We start from the raw sequence: 21600 nt of genomic DNA, 5'->3' as shown, positions 1-21600 counted from the left end.
ATATCGCATGTGTTTGAGTGGCGTCTTTTAGCTGTAAAAGAAGAAAGAAATCACAAAAAAGTGCAATGGGGAGATTCCCTTTTCCTTGGTTCTCAGGAGGATATGATTAAAAAAAATAGAATAACAAACTGGACAGGTCATGTTTCATGTAAGTCATTGGTCAATCTTGGTTTGAATAAAAGACAAATACAAATGTGTTATAACTACAAAAAGAAAAAGAAAAAAAAACTATTTGTGTGTCTTTAAACAATAATTCATTATGCACTTTAAGAAAATTAGAAGGAGTTGCTCCAAACCAAATGTTAAGACATCGCCCTCCCTGGGCCTGGGTCTGCCGGAGGTTTTATCTTGTTAAAAGGGAGTTTTTCCTTCCCACTGTCACCAACTGCTCAAAGGGAGTTGTCTGATGTTTCTCTCTTTACTTTACAATATAAAGCACCTTGAAGTAACTGTTGTTGTGATTTGGTGCTATACAAACAAAAACTGAACTGAATAATGTAACTTGCTTCGTGGTACAGTACAGCTGATTCAAGAAGTGAGTGCTTCAGTTTTGGTGAGTGAAATTCTGGTGGATCCTTTGCAAATAACGCCAAATAAGAAATCACTTAATTTCCAAACCAAATGCACACAGATCACAAAAAAAGGGGGGAAAAAATCAAAGTATAACACTTTCCCCCACTTGACTGGTGTCATTACTGAAGTCTGTTGTGCTGCTTAGAGGGGCAGCCCTTTTTCTGACTTGATTTATGACACAAACACGTGATCTTCCTCCATCTCTTGCCCAGTCACCTCTGCTGCAACCTATGACATGCCGGATGCTGACTGATGATGCCCTGAGGTCATGCGCGAAGAACACACATCCCTTCTCCAGCTGTTGTCACTGACTATCCCTGAGTTTGATGACATTTTAAATTATATTCCTCCCCTTTCCTGTCACCTGGGATCTAGAGAGCTACAAATCAAGCTGCTGTTATAGCAACCGAGGTGTGTTGTGGACGACAAACGCCCCTTTTACAGGATCAAGTTTTCCCCATTCTCTGTTAAACAATCAGGAGTTTTTAACAAAGTCCAAGTGGCACAATAAGAAGTAATAAATACAGGTAGTTAAACTGAGTAAACTGTGTAAACTTAAAAGCTGCTCTGCTGATTGTTTAAAAAGAAACACAAAAAAACCTCTCTGAAATGAATTTTTAGATGGCTTTGTGTTGCTGTTGTATAGATGCATGACACATGCCTTACTAAAGTAACCACAATTCAGTGATATACTGCCTTTTGTGATTCATAAACAAAATAAGCAAGACATTACGAAAACTAAAGGGACTCCATCATTGAGAGTACATGCAAGAAATGATGTGCTTGTGATTTACTTGCATCACTTTGTAGCTGATGATTGGTAACTAGTGGACATCCCAGGCTCCTGTTGCCTAGGTAAGCCTCTAATTTATACTACTCTATCATATGTCCCCTACTGGCAGGTTTCAGAGTCGTTGGCAATTCAGATTCAATTCCCTGACTTGCATTGCTCTGTACCTGCTGGTTGCTAGCGAACATTTTTGTCTCGAGTTGCCTAGGTAACCCTCTAATTGGCAGTAGGTTCAATTGCTTGCCTCAAAGCAGAGAAATGTTTAAGTGGCAACATAATGTTTCTAGTGGTTATGTTGCCCGTTGTCACTGAATGTTATCAGTTTTCTGTGTCCTCTGGTCACCATGTTGTACTTGTACTTGCTTCCTGGGTGTCATTGAGATGACATAATAGATGTTTTTACTGTAATCAAACAGTAAAAACATCTAATTTGATCGCATGCTATCAAATTAGGAAAATATCTGACTAAAAAAAGAAAAAAAACAAGGCAATAAGTTACCTTATTTTATCTGAGCAGTGCTTTTGAGGGTTTAAAGTGGATGAAAATACCAGAGATGTGTTTTGAAAAAAAAAAAACAATCAAGCTGGTCTAAGACTCCCAGTTGATCTGCTGAGCAGTTAAAATAATAATTCCAATCACAGTATTTGGCATTTCATATAGCATTCAATTGATACATGTCCTAAAAATGAACAACATGACTGACAAGCCACCAGTGTAATACAACGCCAGGAATACACACGCAGACCTGTATAATATCTAAGTGGGATACAGTATGCTGCCACATCATTTTAGAGGGTTTTGAATGGACAGTAGTTTCAGAATGCCTCTCTTATTTTTGGCTCTGGTACCCAGTGGTCATGCCAAGAAAGAGAAATCCAGACTGCAGGAACATGCTATAATTTCTGTGAAAGCTGAAGAGAAAACTGAAGTGATGATTGTGATGAACTAAACTGTGTGTTAAAGGTGAATTCTGAAGAGACGGTTTGCATTTCAGGCCAATCAAGTTTAATGCCAGGCACAACGGTGAGTGAGGATAACGAATGGACACAGAATGACATCAGGCAGGCATGCAGATCAAGAATCATATACACACTGATGGTATATTACAGGCTGAAGAATATGCATTTAAGAATATTTTAGTGCAGGCACAATAAATTACTATTATTATTATTATTATTTTTATTTATTTTTATGTTATTTCAAGTATTCAATTACTTGCAGTAGAATAATCTTTGATAATCTTAACTGCCTTGTAAGTGATAGTAAACTGATCATCTCTAGGACTTTCCACTGTCAGCTGCAGAAAATGGGAATTTGGAGATGCCATCATGACTTTCCTGTTTTGCCATATCTCAGATGACATAATTTACCAAGAACATATCTAGTGGATTATATGACAACCCCCCCAATGATTTGTTACAGATGCAAAATAATTCAAACAAGCATCATGTGTTCACTGAGTCAGCACTGACCAATTAAAGAGACATGTGAGCGAATGGCACCAGACGCTGACCTTAACAAAGTGGTCAAAGCAGAATCAGGAGAAAATTTTTAGCTTAAGCAGACATCCGTCTCCCCTGCAGCGGCCATTGGGCCGTGACATCTATCCATTCCATTTAATGGAATTAACTTTTGTTTCCAACACAAAAATGTAACGAGGAACTCTTTAAAAGAAACCCCTGCCTCTGGCTAAGCTGACAGGAAAGAACAAAACAAAGGCCCCTGGCTGAATTTAAATACCTTGTAAGATAATAGAGGAGCTTAGGCTACTCGCCATCAGGTATAACAATGCAAGGCTGCTACCGTCTCAACACCTGAATCAATAAGTGGATTTTTTTTTTAGAGACTACGTCTTCTTGAGTGTTAGAACAGAGATATAATTGAGAACAACTCAAATTTAGAGAGAGCAAAAGAATTGTAGTTAATGATAGTATTGGAGTACAACATAGTGACTGGATCTTGTCCTCTTTAATCTAAAATCATGCCGCCATTTGGCAGCAAATAAACATTAGGGTCTGTGTTTCTACTTAAAAGCATGACTCCATCAGTGTTTGTGGAGACAAAAACAATGTTTGAGCTCTTCGTGGACTTTTGTAAATTTTGGCTGGTGGTAATCCCACACTTAGGCTGCTCCCTGCAGACACCCCCTGTAAACCACTTTGTTTTGTTGCACAACAACACACACAACCTCAGGCTAACCTCTGTGTCTGAGTGGTTTTTGTAATTCTCAAAAATGCGTTTCAGCGTCAGCAAAAATCCAGTGATTGACGGCATTATGACAGACTGGAGTGTGGTGAAGACCAGAGGAGATTTGGGGGCAGATTTGTACAGAATTTAGTTGGGCCAAAGCTGCAAACTAACAAACACATTGGGTTTGATGTGCAACCATGGCGGCCACTCAACAATTTTTACCCATGCAATTTTCAGAAAGCTTCAACACAAAAATGCAGGCCGTTTAGGTGGTGGGGGGGAAATAGACGTCTGCAACTAATTGACAAAATCAGAGGGTTGCCTGTCTCAGTGTCCATTAGCAGAGAATGTAGCACAGACCACCCTCCTAGAGACTTACTTCACACTTAAATCTACTTTTAAAGATCATTAAAAAAAAACCCTAAACCTATAAATATATATTATATACATATAATATACACCCACTATATCATCTGCCACCAATAAATGTAAAATATAATGGGTTACACCAGGACACTTAAGAGTGCATGTAGGGGATTAAACATTTGCACACATACCCTCCTTGACTTCATCTTTTGCAGGTTTTGAACTTTCTTCTTTTCTTTGCTTTATGGCCTGCAGTTCTTTCTTCAACTGTCGCGCCTCTTTCCGTAATTCATCACTGTAAATGGAGAAATACAGTTTTGAGATCATAAACTCAACGTATACATCTGTTATAAAAGGAATACACTTGTTAACAGACGAGAAGAATCCCAGAGCGGCAGGCCCAAAGAAAAAAGTCATCCATTACAAACAAGAAGAGAATAGTTTGAACAGACATTTGGCTCCACTGGCTTCATCGCAAAACAAACACAAGGCATACATTTTTTTTTACGTTTCAAGAATATTAAATGTCTTTATAAACAAGTTGCTACTTGTCATTATGGTGGGCACACATACGAAACACAGAATAAAGAAGGCACATGGAAAAGCTGGTGTTGGTTCAGTAAACAGAAAACACTTTCCTCGAGAGTTTGTGCCCTTAGTTGCTTGTTTGAAGTCTTACTGAATGCAACATGATGTTCACTTTTTAAATTATAGTTCCCATTTAGAGTCAAACAAGACGCTAGCCTGCAAACGACCAGTGTCCCCCAATTTCTCAGTCAAATCGGTTCTTCGCTCATCTGATCGCGTTTCAAAACATCCAAATGGTGACAGCAAAATCACTCAACTTGACACTTCAAACAGGACTTCACTAACCAGTGGATGATGTCACAGTGGGTATTACCCATCTTTTTATTGTGGTCAAGACCAAAGTGGAGAAAGGCGAGTCTGGAATTTGAACTTTGGTCTCAAGTGAAGATCAAGAACTCAAAAATCTAATCCCAGGATGATTTAGACACTTTCCAAGTCAAGTCACAGGTAATAACTAACAAGAACCATGTCAAAGCCAGTCAGTCTAAAGCCAAAATCATCTTCCTCTTTTTTCGACTGCTTCCTTTAGAGATCTGCTTGCATCTCACCCTATCACTTGCATCCTCCTCTGTCACACCAACCAGCTGCATGCCCTTCACTACATCCATGAACTTCCTTCAGGTCCCTCTCATTTCTTCCTGCCCGGCAGCTCCATCTTCAGCATCCTATGTGTGTAATATATTCAGTCTCTCTCCTTGACACATGTTCTAAATGTCTCACTCTCTAACTTTGTCTCCAAACCGCTCAACCTGAGCTGCTGAAGAACCAAAGCTGTGTTTCAGACCATAAACTCATCCCTTTTGCGATATAAATGGAAAGTGATGAATCTCTGGGGTTGGTTTTTAAAACTGATTTACAGTACTTTTTTTTTTTGGCAATCTAAAGCTAAATTTGACCTCAACAAAATTTGTTAATGAGGTCAGTATCATGTTCATATTTGTACAAAAGAACATGCACATATTTAATTTGCATATAAATCAGAGCACAACACAAGTTGTATGAAGTTAAATATGAATGTTTTTCGATACATAAAATACACAATGCTCTGAGTGGCAGAAGTAATAAAAAACTTTATACTTCCTCTGCTCAAGTGGCACTGCAATAACTATCCCAGGCACTCCTCTCCTGGCTAGCCACCCTTGTAAAACCTTTAACTGGATGACAGAGGCAGGCCAAGGCACATCCTCACTTCCTTAACTCCAAGGTGGTGTCCTTTTTGGCAGGCGGCCTGCAGCCCAGCTCATACAAGGCCAGCAATGCTGATTATTGTTCCCCATCATATGACTGAGACTTCTGCCAGTTACAGAGCAGATATGTTATGTTAAGAAATGATAATATTTTTGTACTGCCTGACAGCTCTGTTTCATCCCATTCACTTGCAGAGCCACAAAGCACAGGTAAGCTGCACAGTCTGGGCCCCTGGCCTAGAAACATCTGAGGCATCTCCAGACCAAACAATGGCTGCTTTTGTTTCCTACATCTGCTTTTCTGGACAGACATTCATTTATATCCTTTCTCTTTCCTTTTATGTGGAACTTTGATTCTTGTGTTTGTAGCTAGTGCTATATTTGTTTAATTCTCTGACATTGTCTGTGGCAAAGTACTGAGGCATCAAACTGAGTGATATTTTAACTGTAAGTGGCTCAGCAAATATTAACAGCTGTGTCTGACTTGATGTCATGTCTCTTCCTTGTTAGCTTTCCTGGTTCTTCTGAGGATACACATAAGGAATCAGTCAGACATACAGTTGTTAGTCCTCTATTTTGAGGTCAGTATCAAGAAAAAAAAATTGCTTCAGCTGAATCCAAACTAAGTTGCCAAGGGTAGAAACTGGTTGGCAGAATCAGACACTGCCTATGCGAGGATGTTGCTTGCTCAGCTCAGTCTACAGAAGAATCAATAACAACAAACCTCTTTTCTAAGACATATTTTACATAAAGCATTGTAATGCAACACAGATGTGAAAACCCATAGGTGGGCAAAGAACGTAATAATTTGAAGACTCCAGCTGCCATTCACACTCCCACATGATGAATGGGTTTTTGTCTCTCTGGTGGTACTCTTTGATTAAAATGATAGCAGAAAACTCTCCATCCACGTTACTGCAGAATTACTGCAGTAGGTGGCCAGTTAACTATTTTGTTTTTTTTAAGGTGATGAAGGCAACAACAAACCTTTTTAATACCAACTGTCAGATTTAACAAAGATTGTGCAAATGCAAGCTGAGCTTCAATAATTTAATATTGCACTTTCATTAAGATGTTTTAAAAAAGTCACACACAACAACAAAAGAGGGTTTAACAGCCTTACTAGTAGTACAGATCAAGTTTCAAAAAAATGCTTGATCCTGCTCTTCCCATTTATGCAATGTTCTAGCAATTTTTTGTACTTCTTGGTAACAATTTCAAAACTTGTCTGCTATCATCTGATACGATTTGGGTACAATGGCTAATACTTGGGAATAATATTGGTATCGAATGTAGCCAGGGACTAAAACCTTTGTTCCGTGTATTGACTATTTCACTGGTACTGTCTAACCATATTCAGGAAAGGCATGCAAGGATTGAAGGATGCTGGTGCTAGGAATGCTAATGTTTATCAAGTTAAAAAAATATTAGACCTTTTAATTGAAATTAGCTGCTAGGAATATATACTGCTGTGGACACTGAAACATCACAGGGTTGACCAGCTGAAGATTGAGGTTTTAGCCTCTTTAGCCAAACACTCAAAAAAGTGAATTTGGGTGGTTCTTACATTTAGAAGAGTCTAAATTGTAATTTAATTAGTGCTGTCAGCGTTAATCTTGCTAAAATGACGTTAACGCCATAACTGCATTAACGCGGCAAATGTCCGTTAACAAGTTACCACGGTTACAGCGAGATTAATGCTGATGGCACTAAATTTGATCAAAAGAATTTTATGTTTATATGGTGAATCATATAAGATCTTGTTGAAATGATATGATACAGTCTTGCAGGAGTGGTTAGTTGCCTGGACACGATACCACAAGATCACATGAGATTTCAAACCAAAAGAAAATCACTGAGGTTTTAAGAGGCAGAAAAGCCTACACACACCACGTGTATGCTATCATTATTGTATATTGACAAAAAAAAAAATATATATATATATATTAAAAAAAATCTATATCTATCTATATCTTTCCTTGTTATTTGTGTACTTGTTGTAAATAATCATTGACAGCTCGGTGGTGCACTGCTTAGCACTGTTGCCTCACAAGAAGAAGGTCCTGAGTTCAAATCAACCATCTGGCCTGCATTGGTTCTCTCCGGATACTCTGACTTCCTCCCACAGTCCAAAGACATGCAGTTAGTGGGGTTAGGTTAAATGGTAATTCTAAATTACCCATAAGTGTCAATGTGACTGCAAATTGTTCTCTGTGTTAGCCCTGCAATAGACCGGCAAGTTTTATGTTATCCAGACTCTAATTTTTTTTAACATTTCAAAAAAATAACCCTTTAAATGAACTTAATCATGGAAAGGATTTCAGCATTAATAAATGGCTTTCTATTAGCAGCAACTACTTTTGTTGGACTAATGTAATTTGCATGGGTTAAACTAAGTTGGACTCAACTGCATTAAATAAGTTGATTCATCATAAGTTGGTCCAACTGAAGTACATTAAGTTGGAATAATAGAACTGCATAATGCTAAAATAAAGCAATTTAATCGCGTGGAAATCCTTTCTATGATTTATTTAATACTTTTTTTTTTGAGTGCACCTAGTCAACACAAATTTACCTGCCTCCAAAAAGTCACATAGGCTGCAGGCATGTTGCTTTTCACAAGTTTTTGTTATTATTATTGTTGTTGTTATTTTACTAGTGGCAGTAGCCATCTTTCACAGCTCACTGAGCTCAGGTGACCATTCTAATAGTAAAGACTTGTTGGCAAAGGCTGTGCAGTACACTATATTATATTATCCTTATACAGAAGCTCCCCATTCATTTAATAGTGAGGAGATTCTGTAGTTTTGGCAGTACTGATGATCATACATTTGGGATTTCCAAATGGCCTTTAATCTTTAATCTTGTGGGTTTTATAGGAACATCATCCCTGACACTTCTCTGGCATTAATGGGCATTAATAGGAAGGATTTTGCAAGCCTATTTTTGAGTAAAGAACACACTGGACTACGTGATCATTTTTGGCCTGCCTTGACATGTTGCCATTAGGAAAACAGGAGATGTATCCAAGGCAACAGCTGAACAATCAGCCCCATAACCATGGTGCCAATAAAGAAAAAAAGGGCAGAAAGGACAGGAAAAGCCCCACCAACACCTGTTAGGACTCCCCTCAGGGCTCAGCAAATTCCTCCCAAGACCCTCACATCATAACACAACAAACTACTCTGTTTCTACACTTGTTGCCCAGTCCGAATCACAATGTTTTGTCTAATGTATGTAAACGCATGTTTTAGTCATAGATTTTTTTTTAGGCAGCCAGCATTATCAATGTTAAGATGGACATTTATAACTCAGGTTCAGCAAAAAACAAGGAAAAAACCCAAAAGAAAATAACACTTTAACAACACTTCATTCATTGCAAGGCAAGAATAACTGAAGAAGAGAATAAAGGATAGACAAAGCACAGGGTAGCTCCTTCTTGTCCCATTTCTGCAAGTCTACCCATCCCTTTACTCAATAAGGCAATCTATTTGCCAGCAGGAGAGACTGATTTAACAATCATTTTAAAAAACAAGGCCAATCGGAGAGGCACTCATCTGTTGTCATTTGTTGCCAGATAAACAGACCAAAACTGGCAGGACTAGATATATTATCAATCTTTCTTGTGACTCCCTACTAGCCCCTGCGGTCTGAGTGTACTTTGGGGCTGCCAGCTACTGTCACTCCTTCTGAAAATTCAAGAAATGTGAAAACCAGAGAGCTGTGGATGATTAACTTTTCATAAAGAAAGCATATGAAGTGATTGGCAGTAGACCAAGTACTCATGATTCCGAACCTTGCATTTAATACTCCAGTGTCTGGCAGGAGTCTGAGGCTGACACAGGAATTTGACAACCTTAAAAATAGTAAAGTGATGACTGTATGGTTCATCAAAAATTCAATAGTTTTTCCAAAATAGACAAGCACGCTGTGCTATCCTTTTTTGGATTTCTTTGTATTCTCATCTTGCCTTCAAATGGCTTTCACGAAATGTAAATACTGACAGAAATCAAACAGTTTTCACTTAAAATGTGGCCACAGCGTGATTAAGATGGGTCAAAAGTATGTCTAAAAGTAAAATTTAACACCTCAGAGTTGTTTAGAGTAAGTACACCACAAGGGTGGCAGCAGCAGCTTCTCTTTGCTATGTTGGATTAAATCCAGTCTAATGACTGAGCAAGTGATGTGGATGAATGTGCTAGAATAACAAGGTGGCTGGGTGAACTCCCCTCGGGGGGCACTCCATGGCTTGGTCAAAAGCCAAGGAGAACTGTGAGCTGGAGTTGAAGAATCTAACCTCAACGCAGGAATTTGCAGGACTTTGCAAAGTGATCTAGGTCAACGCAGTGGACCAAGGTTCCTTTTTAGAGTGCTTCACCTGCCTAATTTCTGAAACGATGCTTTAGCCTTCATCTAATCAGTTATGCTGGAAGTAACTCATTAATGTCATAGAGTATTAACTGTATGAATTATACTTAGTTTCACATTTTCTACTTCACTTAAATATTTTGCCTTTATGAGAGAATAAGACATAAATGTGCACAGTATCAGATGATGATGTTGATTACAGTCCAAGCCTCACTCCAAGCCTCACTTTTGCTTTTTATTCACTTTGAATTATATAAAACAAACAAACAAAAAAACCCTCAAAACTTCACACATCTTAGATATGCATTGCTGTATGGACCTGTTTCCAGCAAGCAAGTGCCCCATATGGTGCAGACATGCTACAGTGGTCCAGAGATGTGTAAACCTGGCAGTTCCAAAACATACACAACTCTGCTGCCAAGAACTGGATTATCTCAAGCAGGTTTCTGTACAAATGCAGCGCTGAATGCTTTCATGATCTCTGCAACCTTTCCCTGAGAACGCACTGGGTTATGACCAATGACAAGAGACAAGTGCAGCCAATTAATTCACAGTGACATATTGTCTGCAGCTTGGTCGGATAATTAGTGTCTGATGTCTCATTTAAGGTAAACTGTCCACAAGGCTAAGGGAATGCTTTCTTAAGGTGTTTTAAATACTGAAAAGATGTTTGAAATGTGGAAAGAGAAACAGACCCAACGTGGCAGAAGACCAACAGATGAAGAATAGAACTACAGGGGCCGGTCAATTCATTAGTTAGTCAATCAACGGAAAGCGAGTCAGCAACTCGTTTGAAAAATGATTAATCTTTATAGTCGTTTTTCAACTAAAACCTTCTCCAACATGAAGATTTGGTTTTCCTCTGTTTTATATTAACGTAAACTGACTCTCCCACAAACATTTACTCTCAGGTTTTGGAAAATTGTGGTAACATTTTATAGACTAAACAACTCAACGAATTAAGAAGACATTCACAAGATTAAAACACACACAGCTTTGATTAGAGCACGTGGCAGAGTGCCAGAGGGAACATAGATTTTTCTTTTCTCTCGAGGAGTTTGACACTATGATAACTAGAAATTATATATTATATACAAATTCACTGGTTCCATGTCCTCAGATGAGAATATCTCCTGGTTTTCTTTTAAGATGTTAAAATTTCTTTGGGCTGGAAATGTTTGAAAGGAACATTAAACATTAATTTACAGCCAATATAATATACTGATATTGGCATACTCTTATACTGGCTGTAAAACTTTATTTTTGTAATATAGTACAACACTCAAAAAAGATGCTTGGGTAGCTTCAGAAATAGTGTCATTAAACAGAATGTCATACAGAATGGCTTCAACTTCTTTGTTTAAAACACACTTAGTATTGTCTGTAGCACACGTAGGAGCGTTGCATCACAGAGGAGCAGTGTGCTGATGAATACATTTTTTACTACCCCAAAACTGCTGCTGGAATTGGGCCCCAAAATCCAGTATTCTTACACTCTAAAGAAGAAAATCTACATCATAATCAATATTGAAAAGTCACTGTAAATCAGATACTGGATCCTTTATTTTCCTACATTTATTCACACCTAAATACATTTCTATGTATCATGTGTATACACCTACACTAAAAATACACACAAGTCCCTACAAAATGTAATTTTAATTAGAATATTCTACAGATGACATGAAAATAAAAATCTGGAAGACGCACTGAATTTAAAAAAAAAAGTCATTCCATCTGTATTACTAAGTCACCAAATACACATAAGTGATAACAAGTGAAATAAATAACAGGATGTGCTGTTCTGTCATTATCTTCAGTCTGCTGTAACTAAAAAGCCATTACCAGAAACAGCAGAGGGAGCCAGGCCATGCTGGCAGAAGCAGCTCACCCTGTGTCCCACAGCCATATGGAAGCGTTTTGCTTCCCCAGTCATGCCCCGTCGGGTTTAACAAAAGTGGCGACTACCACATACACTGCTTTTGGGACTTCATTCCGTAGTGTCTTTTATAAAGCACCCCCCACCTTCCCACTCAAGACAAAGAGGCCCACTTGAAAGAGCAAAGGCACTTGATCAATAGTAACATAAAGGGAGTGTCAAACTGTAAGTGTAAAGGCTTAAAGAGAGGTACCCACAACATCGACTACACAACAAGTTGAGGCAAACTCTGAGAGAAATGAATGTGTTTTGATCAATTGTATCCTTAGTTTTAAAGTTATATTCAGAGGTAAACTATTATTTGGAAGCTGAATGCTGAATATGAACAAGTCCAAGCATTTTGCAATGACGGAATATTGCAGTGGAATATCATCTGGCTCCTGGAAGGCAACTTAAGACAGTTTTTACATCAAGTCAAAACTATTTTGGATTCATGCACGCTCCTAATTTCATGGTTTTCTCAGCAATAGGGGGAGCTTTGTAAAATTTACTCCGTAAGTCACTACAAACCTGTATATCTCTCTCTCACATACTCACACACATAGCAACTACAAAGGAATTAAATGAAAGACCAAATAGCAGAAGTCATGCAGCAGTGAAGGCCATCAGACAGAATGGAGATTAGTGACTGCTGTTAACATCCTGCCTCCTTTTTCCCAGGTGACTAGATAGCAGTTGGTGTTCTTCCTTGCGGACAAAGTAGCTGAAAGCCCAAAGCAAAGCAACGGTGGGAGAGCAAGCTCACCCTGCAACAATGCCCCCTTTGTCCTGTACTAACACTGTACCTACCAGCCTGCTCTTTGATTCCCTGCCAAGACAAACCACTGTGTTGGGTTACAGTTCTTGTAGCAAAACAATCTGCGCTTGTGTTTAATATACTGCAGTCTGCCTGCATTGGGCTGGCTGTCAGTCAGGGCACGCACACACACACACACACACACACACACACACACACACACACACACACACACACACACACACACACACACACACACACACACACACACACACACACACACATCTGACTGGGGGCCCACTCTTTATCCTATTAGCACTAATGAGAGAGGGGTATGTTGATTATGTGTGCTGAGAGCTACCTGTGAAGAGGATATTGTGGAGAGATAACTGTTAAATCACTCTCTCCATTCTCCACAGGTCATTTTCATCCAAATATTATCACACACACCATCACTCTCACCTCCATTGCGCTCATACGGCTGGCTTGGACAGACGTGCTGTTTACTGCTAAGTAAGCAATTCGTGTTGAATGCCAATTTTCCTGCTTCAAAGAGCAGAGTCCTGATGTTGGTCCAGTGAGAAACAACGGAGACGTGCGAGCTTTGGTGTGTGTGCGTGCATGTGTTTGTGAGAATGTATCAAAGTAAGTGGGTGTGTATTGACAGAGCTGGAGGTAATGTAAAAAAAAAACAGGTTAGACTCCACTTCATTGGGTGAGAACTAAATAAATCATGTTGGGGAAAAAGTAGGAGAACTGGAGATAAGGACTTCTAGTAGACAATTTTTCTTGAAGAGCCACTGCAAGTTTAGTGTACTTGTCACAAGGAGGCTTTGAAATCAGTTGTTTAATGTCTCTTTGGCTCTGAAGAGAGTTTCGTAACAAGTGAAAAACACTTATCAGTTATACAATATTGGGTATTCTAAGTTTGGGCTTGTGCTTAAAGTTTAAATGTGAAGTTAGCTGTATCATGGGAAAAGGAGGCTCTAGTGATTTGTTTGGAGCTTTTCAGATACTATTGACTAGGACTTTATGGTCTGAAATTTCTGAATTCTGACCTCAAAGTTTTCCACGGCAAATGTAAAGAATCAAAATGGCTGTGAGCAGGAACTTTCTTAAGTTCATCCACTGCTACTCATGAAATCAGGGTGCATGATATTAGTCTTGGTTTCTTAATAAGAACTTCAAACTTCCATCATAGTTCTTCAAGCAGGATGTCTAAAATGTATGGCTTCCAGGTTATATCTAACAGCATAGGAGCAGGAAGATTCTTCAGTCTCTGCTACTTTGATTTAGACCATTCTTTTTAGTCTGTCTTGTGAATCGCCCAACTTCAAATTTCCAATAAAAATTCATAGAGTATTCCCTAAATAGGAACAGTTTTTCCATAGCTTGAGTTTCTCTCGCTTCATAAAAACTGTATGAGGATGATTCTTCTTTATATCTCGTGTGTGAACTTCATTGATGCTTCTAGTTAGGGCTGCAAATGTTCTGACAGACACACAGCTGTATCCTACAGCTGTCAGCTTTGTGTTAGGACTCTGCAAACTGAAGCCACTAAAGTGGACGTTTGGAAATATTTATGGTGCCTTTTGTAAACAAATGGAATTATACAATTCCACTACCAGGATATAGCCATACTCCATGACATGTATTCACTATGTTAATGTGGAATGAAAGTTATCCAGATTAAAAATCCAAACATTTAGCATTAACCAGTCAGAGTGACCCACCCTCGAAGACAAATGCAAACAAAGAGTCACACTTTAAAAACACAGAAAGATCCTGAATTCGCTCAAACACTGAAATGAATACCTTTGCATTCACGCATCAAATCAAACTATCAAAAAACTTCACACACAGATTTATTGACATTTAATGTATAACAACTGGTTCAGGACTGATACTTATTGTTTTAAGTATTTAACTGCATTGTTTTTTGTTCCATCATATTTTTTTGGTCCACAACCACCTCTCCTTTTTGAGAGGAAAGGTGGTTGAGAGGTGATTTAACATTATGCGTAGGAAGAGACAAGCAGACATAGTGGGCCCTCTTGAGAAAGAGAGAAAGCACGTTTGCCTCTATTTGTTTGTGGTCCACACCTGCTCCCATGGACACTGTGGAAAAGCTTATAGGTGAGTATAAGAGAGCTGCGCATCGTTCAAGAATACTGTTTTCTACTCCTGCTGGCCAAAACAACCCTCAGGTCACAACAGCTCCTAGTGGGCAGCCCACTGAAGCTCTTGTCTAAATATGGTCACTTCTGACACTGGAAGATCAAGAAAGAGATTACCATGAAGATAAACTACAGAGGAGGCTGTGCTTGTCTTTTATATAGACTGTGGTTAAAAAAACAAAACGACAACAACAACAACAAAAAGACTTCTGGAGCAATGTTCTTCGGACAGACAAGGTCAAAGTGGAGATTATTTTAGTCAAAAAACAAGCACAGCATATCAGCGCAAACACCTCACACCAACTGTCAAGCAGGATGGGGGAGGCCTGATGATATATACTTGTTTTGCAGCTAGAGGATTTGGGCACCTAACAATCACTGAGTAAACCATAAACTCCTCTGTATACTAACATACTCTAATGTCAAACGCGAGGCCATCTGTCGACAGCTAAAGCTTTGCTGAAACTGGGTCATGCGATGGGACAGTGATCCCCATCACAGCCGCAAATCTACAACAGAATGGCTGGAAAAAAAAAAAAGAGAAAAGAATCAAGGTGTTGCAATGGCCCAGCAAAGCCCAGACCTCAATCTGTTTGAAATGCTGTGACTGGATCTTAAGAAAAACGTGCATAAACGAATGTTTGCAAACCTCAATGAACTGAAGCAATGTTGAGAAGAGTGGGCCAAAATTCCTCCACAGCGATGTGAGAGATTGATAGGGTCAAACACAAAACAATTATTTCCAGTGAATGCTGCTAAAGCTATGATCGGGTGTACTAACTATTTTGTAAGACTACACAGGGTCCTGTAAAAATGTATTGTGATAACGTATTTGTAATTTAACTCATTTCAAGCCAAAGCTTCAAATATTCTCTGGATCCAGCTCTTGAAACTGGATAAATCACTACACATGAATAAAAAGAACCAAGTTGGCCCTATTACTTTTTTTCATAACTAATTGGGCTCACTTTTATCTAAAAATCGAATAAAGATTAAGGTTCTCCATCTATTTCAGGTTAGAAATCTCTCACATTAGAATGCTTAAATACATCTGAGGAATATTTTAAATAAATCCAGTTAATATATGCCTGTTAAAGATAAATGTTTTGCTACTAATGACTTAAAAAGGGGTATCTATTATGCATTTTCTTATCTTCTGTGACATATATAGTTACAATGGTGGGTGCTCAAATTAAACATGACTAAAGTTTCAAATAGTGACGCCAAGGTATGAACCACTCCTCCCTACATGCCTCAAGTGCCTCAGTCTGGAAACCTTCTTTCCAGTATGGTGAGCAAGGCAGCATCAAAGTGGCTGTAAGGGTGGCACTAAAGGATGACAATCTAAAATAGCTCACGAACAAGTAACACCAAATCTAAATTGTTAAATATACATTAATTTGTACAACAAAGTCCTCCAGCAATCCAACCACGACTGCATCAGAGAAACTGTAGCATGACTGTTCAAGAGGATTTGCTGCTGCAGAGAGGCACTAATTAATACGAGCTAATGATTGTTTCTACTGTGTCTAGGCCACTGAGCTGTTAAAATATTATACAAATCCTTCTCATCTCTCTTGAATTTGTTCTTGTTGTCATGAAATTTCAAGATTAGGTCAAGGTGGAGCTAAAACAATGACATTTTTCTAGTAAAGATGCTAAAGGTTTACCATTTCCTGCTTCTCATAAACTGAAATTTGGTGCTTTTATTTATCACATCTGAATGAAATTTGTGGGTTTCAAATTGTTGTTTATCATTGTGTTGCACTGCTATGTCTTTAGGAATCTCAGACTAACAATTACCTAATTGAAAAAAGAAAAAAATATGCAGCTATGAACACTGAAAAGTAACATTTTGTCTCTTGGACTTACTAAATATTTTCCTTGTCAGAAAAATAAAAGTTACAATAACAATCAGCAATAGGTAAGGTTTAGCATCATCTATATATTACATAGTCCAATAGCTCCCCCACCAGGATGTCACACCACATTACAAGTTCAACAACAACCATAAGACGCTGCTGAAAAAACTATGAAATACTATTTTTTTTGTTTTTAGCAGCCATGTAATTTTAACTATACACAACAGCTTTTAGTGGTAAAATTTTTCAAAATACATAATTTCAGAGAGATCATTATGCAGTAGCTACGTTTTAAATTTTTCTAGTAGTTTAGTTTAATTTATTTGCAGCAGGGTTGCAAAAAACCAAACAAACAACCAAGGAAAAAAAACATACCTGCGGCTCATCTTTTTTTCTTGCTCCTCTTCAATGGGCTCTGCCACTTTCTCTCCACCCTTTTCCTTCTTTAGCTTTTTACTTATGAGCTCTCTGATCTTCTCTTTCTTCTCCGAGTCATATTCCTCATCTGTGTCCATGTCGTCCTCAACATCATCGTCAGCCTCGTCACCTGACTGGAGAAACACATCAAACACTTAACGCTGATACTTCGCCTCTGAGTGCAAATGGAGGAAAATCTAAAAGACTTACCAAAGCTGCATCACCAGATGCAGATGCTTTTTTCTTCTTACCCCTGTGAGCAGAGCAAACATAGGTTCAGACTTTTTAATAATTCAAATTTAAAAAGGAAATTAAAATAGTTTTATAACTATTAATGAATTACTTATCAACTGCTGGAACAGAGCTCAGTCTGGGATCATCTTTCAAAAGGTCATGGCTGCTTTTGCTTTTTCCCTTGAATGTCTATTTAAAAAAAGAAAAGAAAAATGCCCAGACAACAGTTATTTACATGTCTATGTACTTTTTGAAATTTTTTAATATTTCTAATATACACCTAGTTATGATGTGTGAGTGGCACAAGAGTAAATGTCAGAGGTGCCCACATATAATGGTTTTATGATCCAGTACCTGGCTGACTTGGTTCACCATCTCCTCATCTTCTTCAGCTTCCTCTCCAAATGATAAAAGACTGAAATTCCTACAAAACACACCAACATGGGTAATTGCAGGGAAATAACATATTGTTATAAATCTTTATCAATAACATTATTGGCACTAAAAATAAATTAAACATGTAGCAAACAGTAATGAGTTTAAAGAGGACCTATTAAACTTTTTACCTCTAGTTCAGGCTATCATTCAGGTTCTTCAAAGAGAGGCCAAATATACTGGACCTGCCAATCTTTGCATTCAGGTGTTTTAAGTCACATTGCCTCAGGTGTATGTAAGCCATGCAGTCTGCCTTCACAACATTTGTGAAAGAATGGTCGCTCTAAAAAGCTTCATGACACGGAGCATAGACCTGAATTAGGATCAGCAAGTTAGTTTGTGAAATTTCTTCCATCCAAGATATTCCATGATCAATTGTAAGTGGCATTATTCCAAAGAGGAAGGCTTTAGAAACCACAGCAACTCAATCACAGCGTGGCAGACCATATAAAGTTACTGAGATGCTGAGGCACAATGCATGTAATCATCAATGCTCTGCTGACCTAGAAACTACAGAGTTCTCAGCCTCACATCAGCACAATTATGACGTGCTACTGGCTTCGTGGCATGGGTTTCAATGGCCGATCAGCTCCTGTAGATGTAGCGTGTAAGTAGCCAGACACTTTTGTCCATATAGTGTATAAACCAGAGCCAAAGTTTCAAATAATAATAATAATAATAATAATGATGTTAGCACAGGTACAATAAATCCCTAGGTGCCAAGAGACCAAAAGCAGAGGTTTCATACTGACCTAAGCAATCTGTGTGAATATATTGTTTTCTAACATTTTAACACCAACATATACACAAAACACCAAAGATCAGGGATAACAGCACATACACCAATCAGGCATTATGGCCACCTGCCTAATATTGTCTCGGTCCCTGACTCGACAAGACTGCTGAAGGTGTGCTATGGTATCTGGCACCATGATGCTAGCAACAGATCCTCTAAATAGAATTTGGATGCCAAGTCAACACTTAAAACTCACTGTTGTGCTTCTTGTCCTCACACCATTTTTGAAAAATTAAACAGGCCTGATTGTAGGTGTAAGGCAGGTAAACGATGCACATCCACGTAATTCATCAGACCAGGCCACCTTCTTCCATTGCTCTGTAGTTCAGTACTACTGCTTGGTGCTTTCTGTGGTGGACAGGGGTCAGCATGGGCATGCTGACTGGTCTGTGCCTATGCATACACAACTGTACAGTGTATTGTGATTCTATCAGAAACAGCAATACATTTTTGGCAGTTTGAGCTACAGTATCTCAACTGTTGGATTGAAACACGGGCCAGCCATCACTCGCGCCTCAATAAGCCTTATAAGCCAGGCCGCCAATGACACTGACCACTGCATATTTTTCCTGCTTCTAACATCAATTGGGGGGAAAAAGTTAATTTTCTGCCTAACATATCTCACCTACTAACATGTGCCATGATGAAGAGATAATCAGTGTGACCACTGTCAGTGTTATGCCTGATCGGTGTATGAGAACTATAAACAGCAGCTACAGTGGACACTTTCACTGTTTGTAAACACTTGATTTCACTTCAGAATAACTTTGTGGTCTATGACCTCTGTAGTCTTCTGGCAGGTGATAAGCTAAAGGAGCAACAACACTGGGGGTAACTAAAAACATTGGCATATAGAATGGGTTACCTTAAAGGTTCAACCTTTTTTACATAAATGATGAACCATAGACCAAGGTCCAGTATAAGACTCAGTATAAGACAAATGAGTAATATTTTACACTGTGAATCATGCAAAGCTACTCTAGTAAAGTGCAAGAAAATATATATCTATATATAGATATGGAAATAAGCATAATATATTCCCTTATGTACAAAAATGCAGGTGCTCCTGGGTACAGTCTTGATCTTGTTTCAATCAGAAAGACAGATGAAGGCCGAGCACTCACTTTGTGGCTTTTGACTGTGATTTCTTCGTCTCTTCTTTATCCTTTTCCTTTTTGAGTTTCTTTATTTCACGAGGTATGATGTCATCAAATGGAGAATGTAACACCTAGGACAGACAAAAAGAAAAGCTTAAATTACAGAAGCTAGATAAACATATTGCTGAGCAGGTAAAATAGAATGAACTAAAATACCTCAGCAGATTTGATCTTGTGAGGATTCAGAGGTCTTTCCTCACCATCACACTCAACTTCTGCTAATCTGAGCATGTTATACACGGTGTCTCCAGTGACCTGGAGTGGGGATTGCAGAAAATAGAAATGGTCAGGCACACTCTTAGCACATCCTGCCTGGGGAAAACGCCACTCATCTTGGTATATTCATATATTCATTGAAGACAGCATTCAATCATGAATACAGATAGAGAATAAGTCATCATGTTCTTACAGATTTACCTTGCCAAATATGGTATGTTTATTGTTGAGTTCATCTGCACGTCCCAAGGTGAGAAAAAACTGACTGCCATTGTCATGTGGCCCTGCATTTGCCATGGCAACCAAACCCCTCCGATTGAAGCGCAACCTAGAGTGAAACTCATCCTGAAAGGCGAAAGAAAGTTTAGAAGACATCGTATTTTAGTGTCACCTGCTCATAGGAATTAGAAATCCACTTCAGAATTAAAAATAAAATGAGAAGAAAAGCAGCCTCACCTTGAATGGTCGGCCATAGATGGACTCTCCGCCTGCCCCTGTCCCAGTAGGATCTCCCCCCTGAACGATGAAATCAGGCACCACTCTGTGGAACACTGTACCATCATAATAACCTAGAAGATCAAGACATACTGTATACTAAATAAACAATAAGGCAACAACAGTTCCCTCAAGAAATCTGAGCCAACAAGGACATTTAAATAAAGACAGTGCTCAGCTGAATATAGTTTCTGGGATTAAATAAAGTCTTATGTACACTCATAACAGCCATTTCTCTGCTTACAAGAATTATATAAGTAACGATGGCTAAGACTCAACATTTACTCACATTTAGTCCATCAATAATCTTCAAAATAAGATAAAAATATGACACTTACACGCGCATGGCCTAATGCTTAAAGAGGCTAGTTTTACCAAACCAATATATTTTAAGGGCACGCCTGGAATAATTCGGCCTAATTTAGCGCAAACTGAATTTGACGTTGTTCTCCAGTGGTTTCTGCACTTCCTTGGTGAATTCTTACCTTCCATGCACAGCTGCACGAAGTTCCTGCATGCTTTAGGAGCCTCCTTGGACCACAACTCAATGTCAATATCACCTGCTGTTGTCTTTAACAGGACCTGCGAAAAGACCACGAAATTATACATTCAGAGCTAAACAGTGTTAGGAGTGGCTAGCTAATGGTGCCTACAAATCCGCAACATTATGCACGAAAAAACTGAAGTTCAAATTGTAAACGGGCGCTTACCTTCCCATTTGTTGGTGGCTCTTGAATGTAAATGTTGCTCATCCTGCCGCTACGTTTCTGTGTTTTGTTAGCAGAATAAAAAATATATTCTCACACGATCTGAACTTTGGGTTCCTCGAAAATACAGATAGTAAAGTTTGTTACAGTAGGTAACTTTAAATGTGATACATTTCACATTTCACTCTTTACAGCCATATTGGCGATACATGAGTTGATTGTTTACTTCCGAGAACATAGGGGGTTTCGGTTTAATTATTGATTTTCTGTTCCGTTTTTTTCAAAGAACGTCACTTAATTTGTTTTTTTTCTGTTTCCATAAAATATATAAAAAGCTTTTATTCGCACGTGAATCAAACTCCGAGA

General features: G+C 38.6%; 1 protein-coding gene across 1 annotated transcript in view; it reads right to left on the bottom strand.

Annotated features, from left to right (window-relative positions):
• cwc27 (CWC27 spliceosome associated cyclophilin) overlaps positions 1-21569 on the bottom strand; it is a 31834-nt gene extending 10265 nt beyond the window's left edge. Inside the window, exons 1-11 of the mRNA XM_085414468.1 lie at positions 21238-21569; positions 21013-21109; positions 20489-20601; positions 20234-20377; positions 19973-20071; positions 19784-19887; positions 17783-17852; positions 17538-17617; positions 17405-17447; positions 17153-17328; positions 4112-4215 (exon numbers count right to left, since the gene is read on the bottom strand). Of these exons, the coding sequence (XP_085270594.1) occupies positions 4112-4215; positions 17153-17328; positions 17405-17447; positions 17538-17617; positions 17783-17852; positions 19784-19887; positions 19973-20071; positions 20234-20377; positions 20489-20601; positions 21013-21109; positions 21238-21279 (1072 nt within the window). The 5' untranslated portion in view covers positions 21280-21569. The remainder of the gene's footprint in view (positions 1-4111; positions 4216-17152; positions 17329-17404; positions 17448-17537; positions 17618-17782; positions 17853-19783; positions 19888-19972; positions 20072-20233; positions 20378-20488; positions 20602-21012; positions 21110-21237) is intronic.
• Between the last annotated feature and the right edge of the window lie 31 nt (positions 21570-21600).

The sequence above is a fragment of the Rhamphochromis longiceps genome, linkage group LG7, assembly GCF_057381845.1.
Source record: "Rhamphochromis longiceps isolate RC_006_pf linkage group LG7, R_longiceps_female_GT1.1, whole genome shotgun sequence".
NCBI lineage: Eukaryota > Metazoa > Chordata > Actinopteri > Cichliformes > Cichlidae > Rhamphochromis > Rhamphochromis longiceps.
The sequence above is the reverse complement of the archived record's forward strand: the minus strand, read 5'-3'. Positions and strand labels throughout refer to the sequence as shown.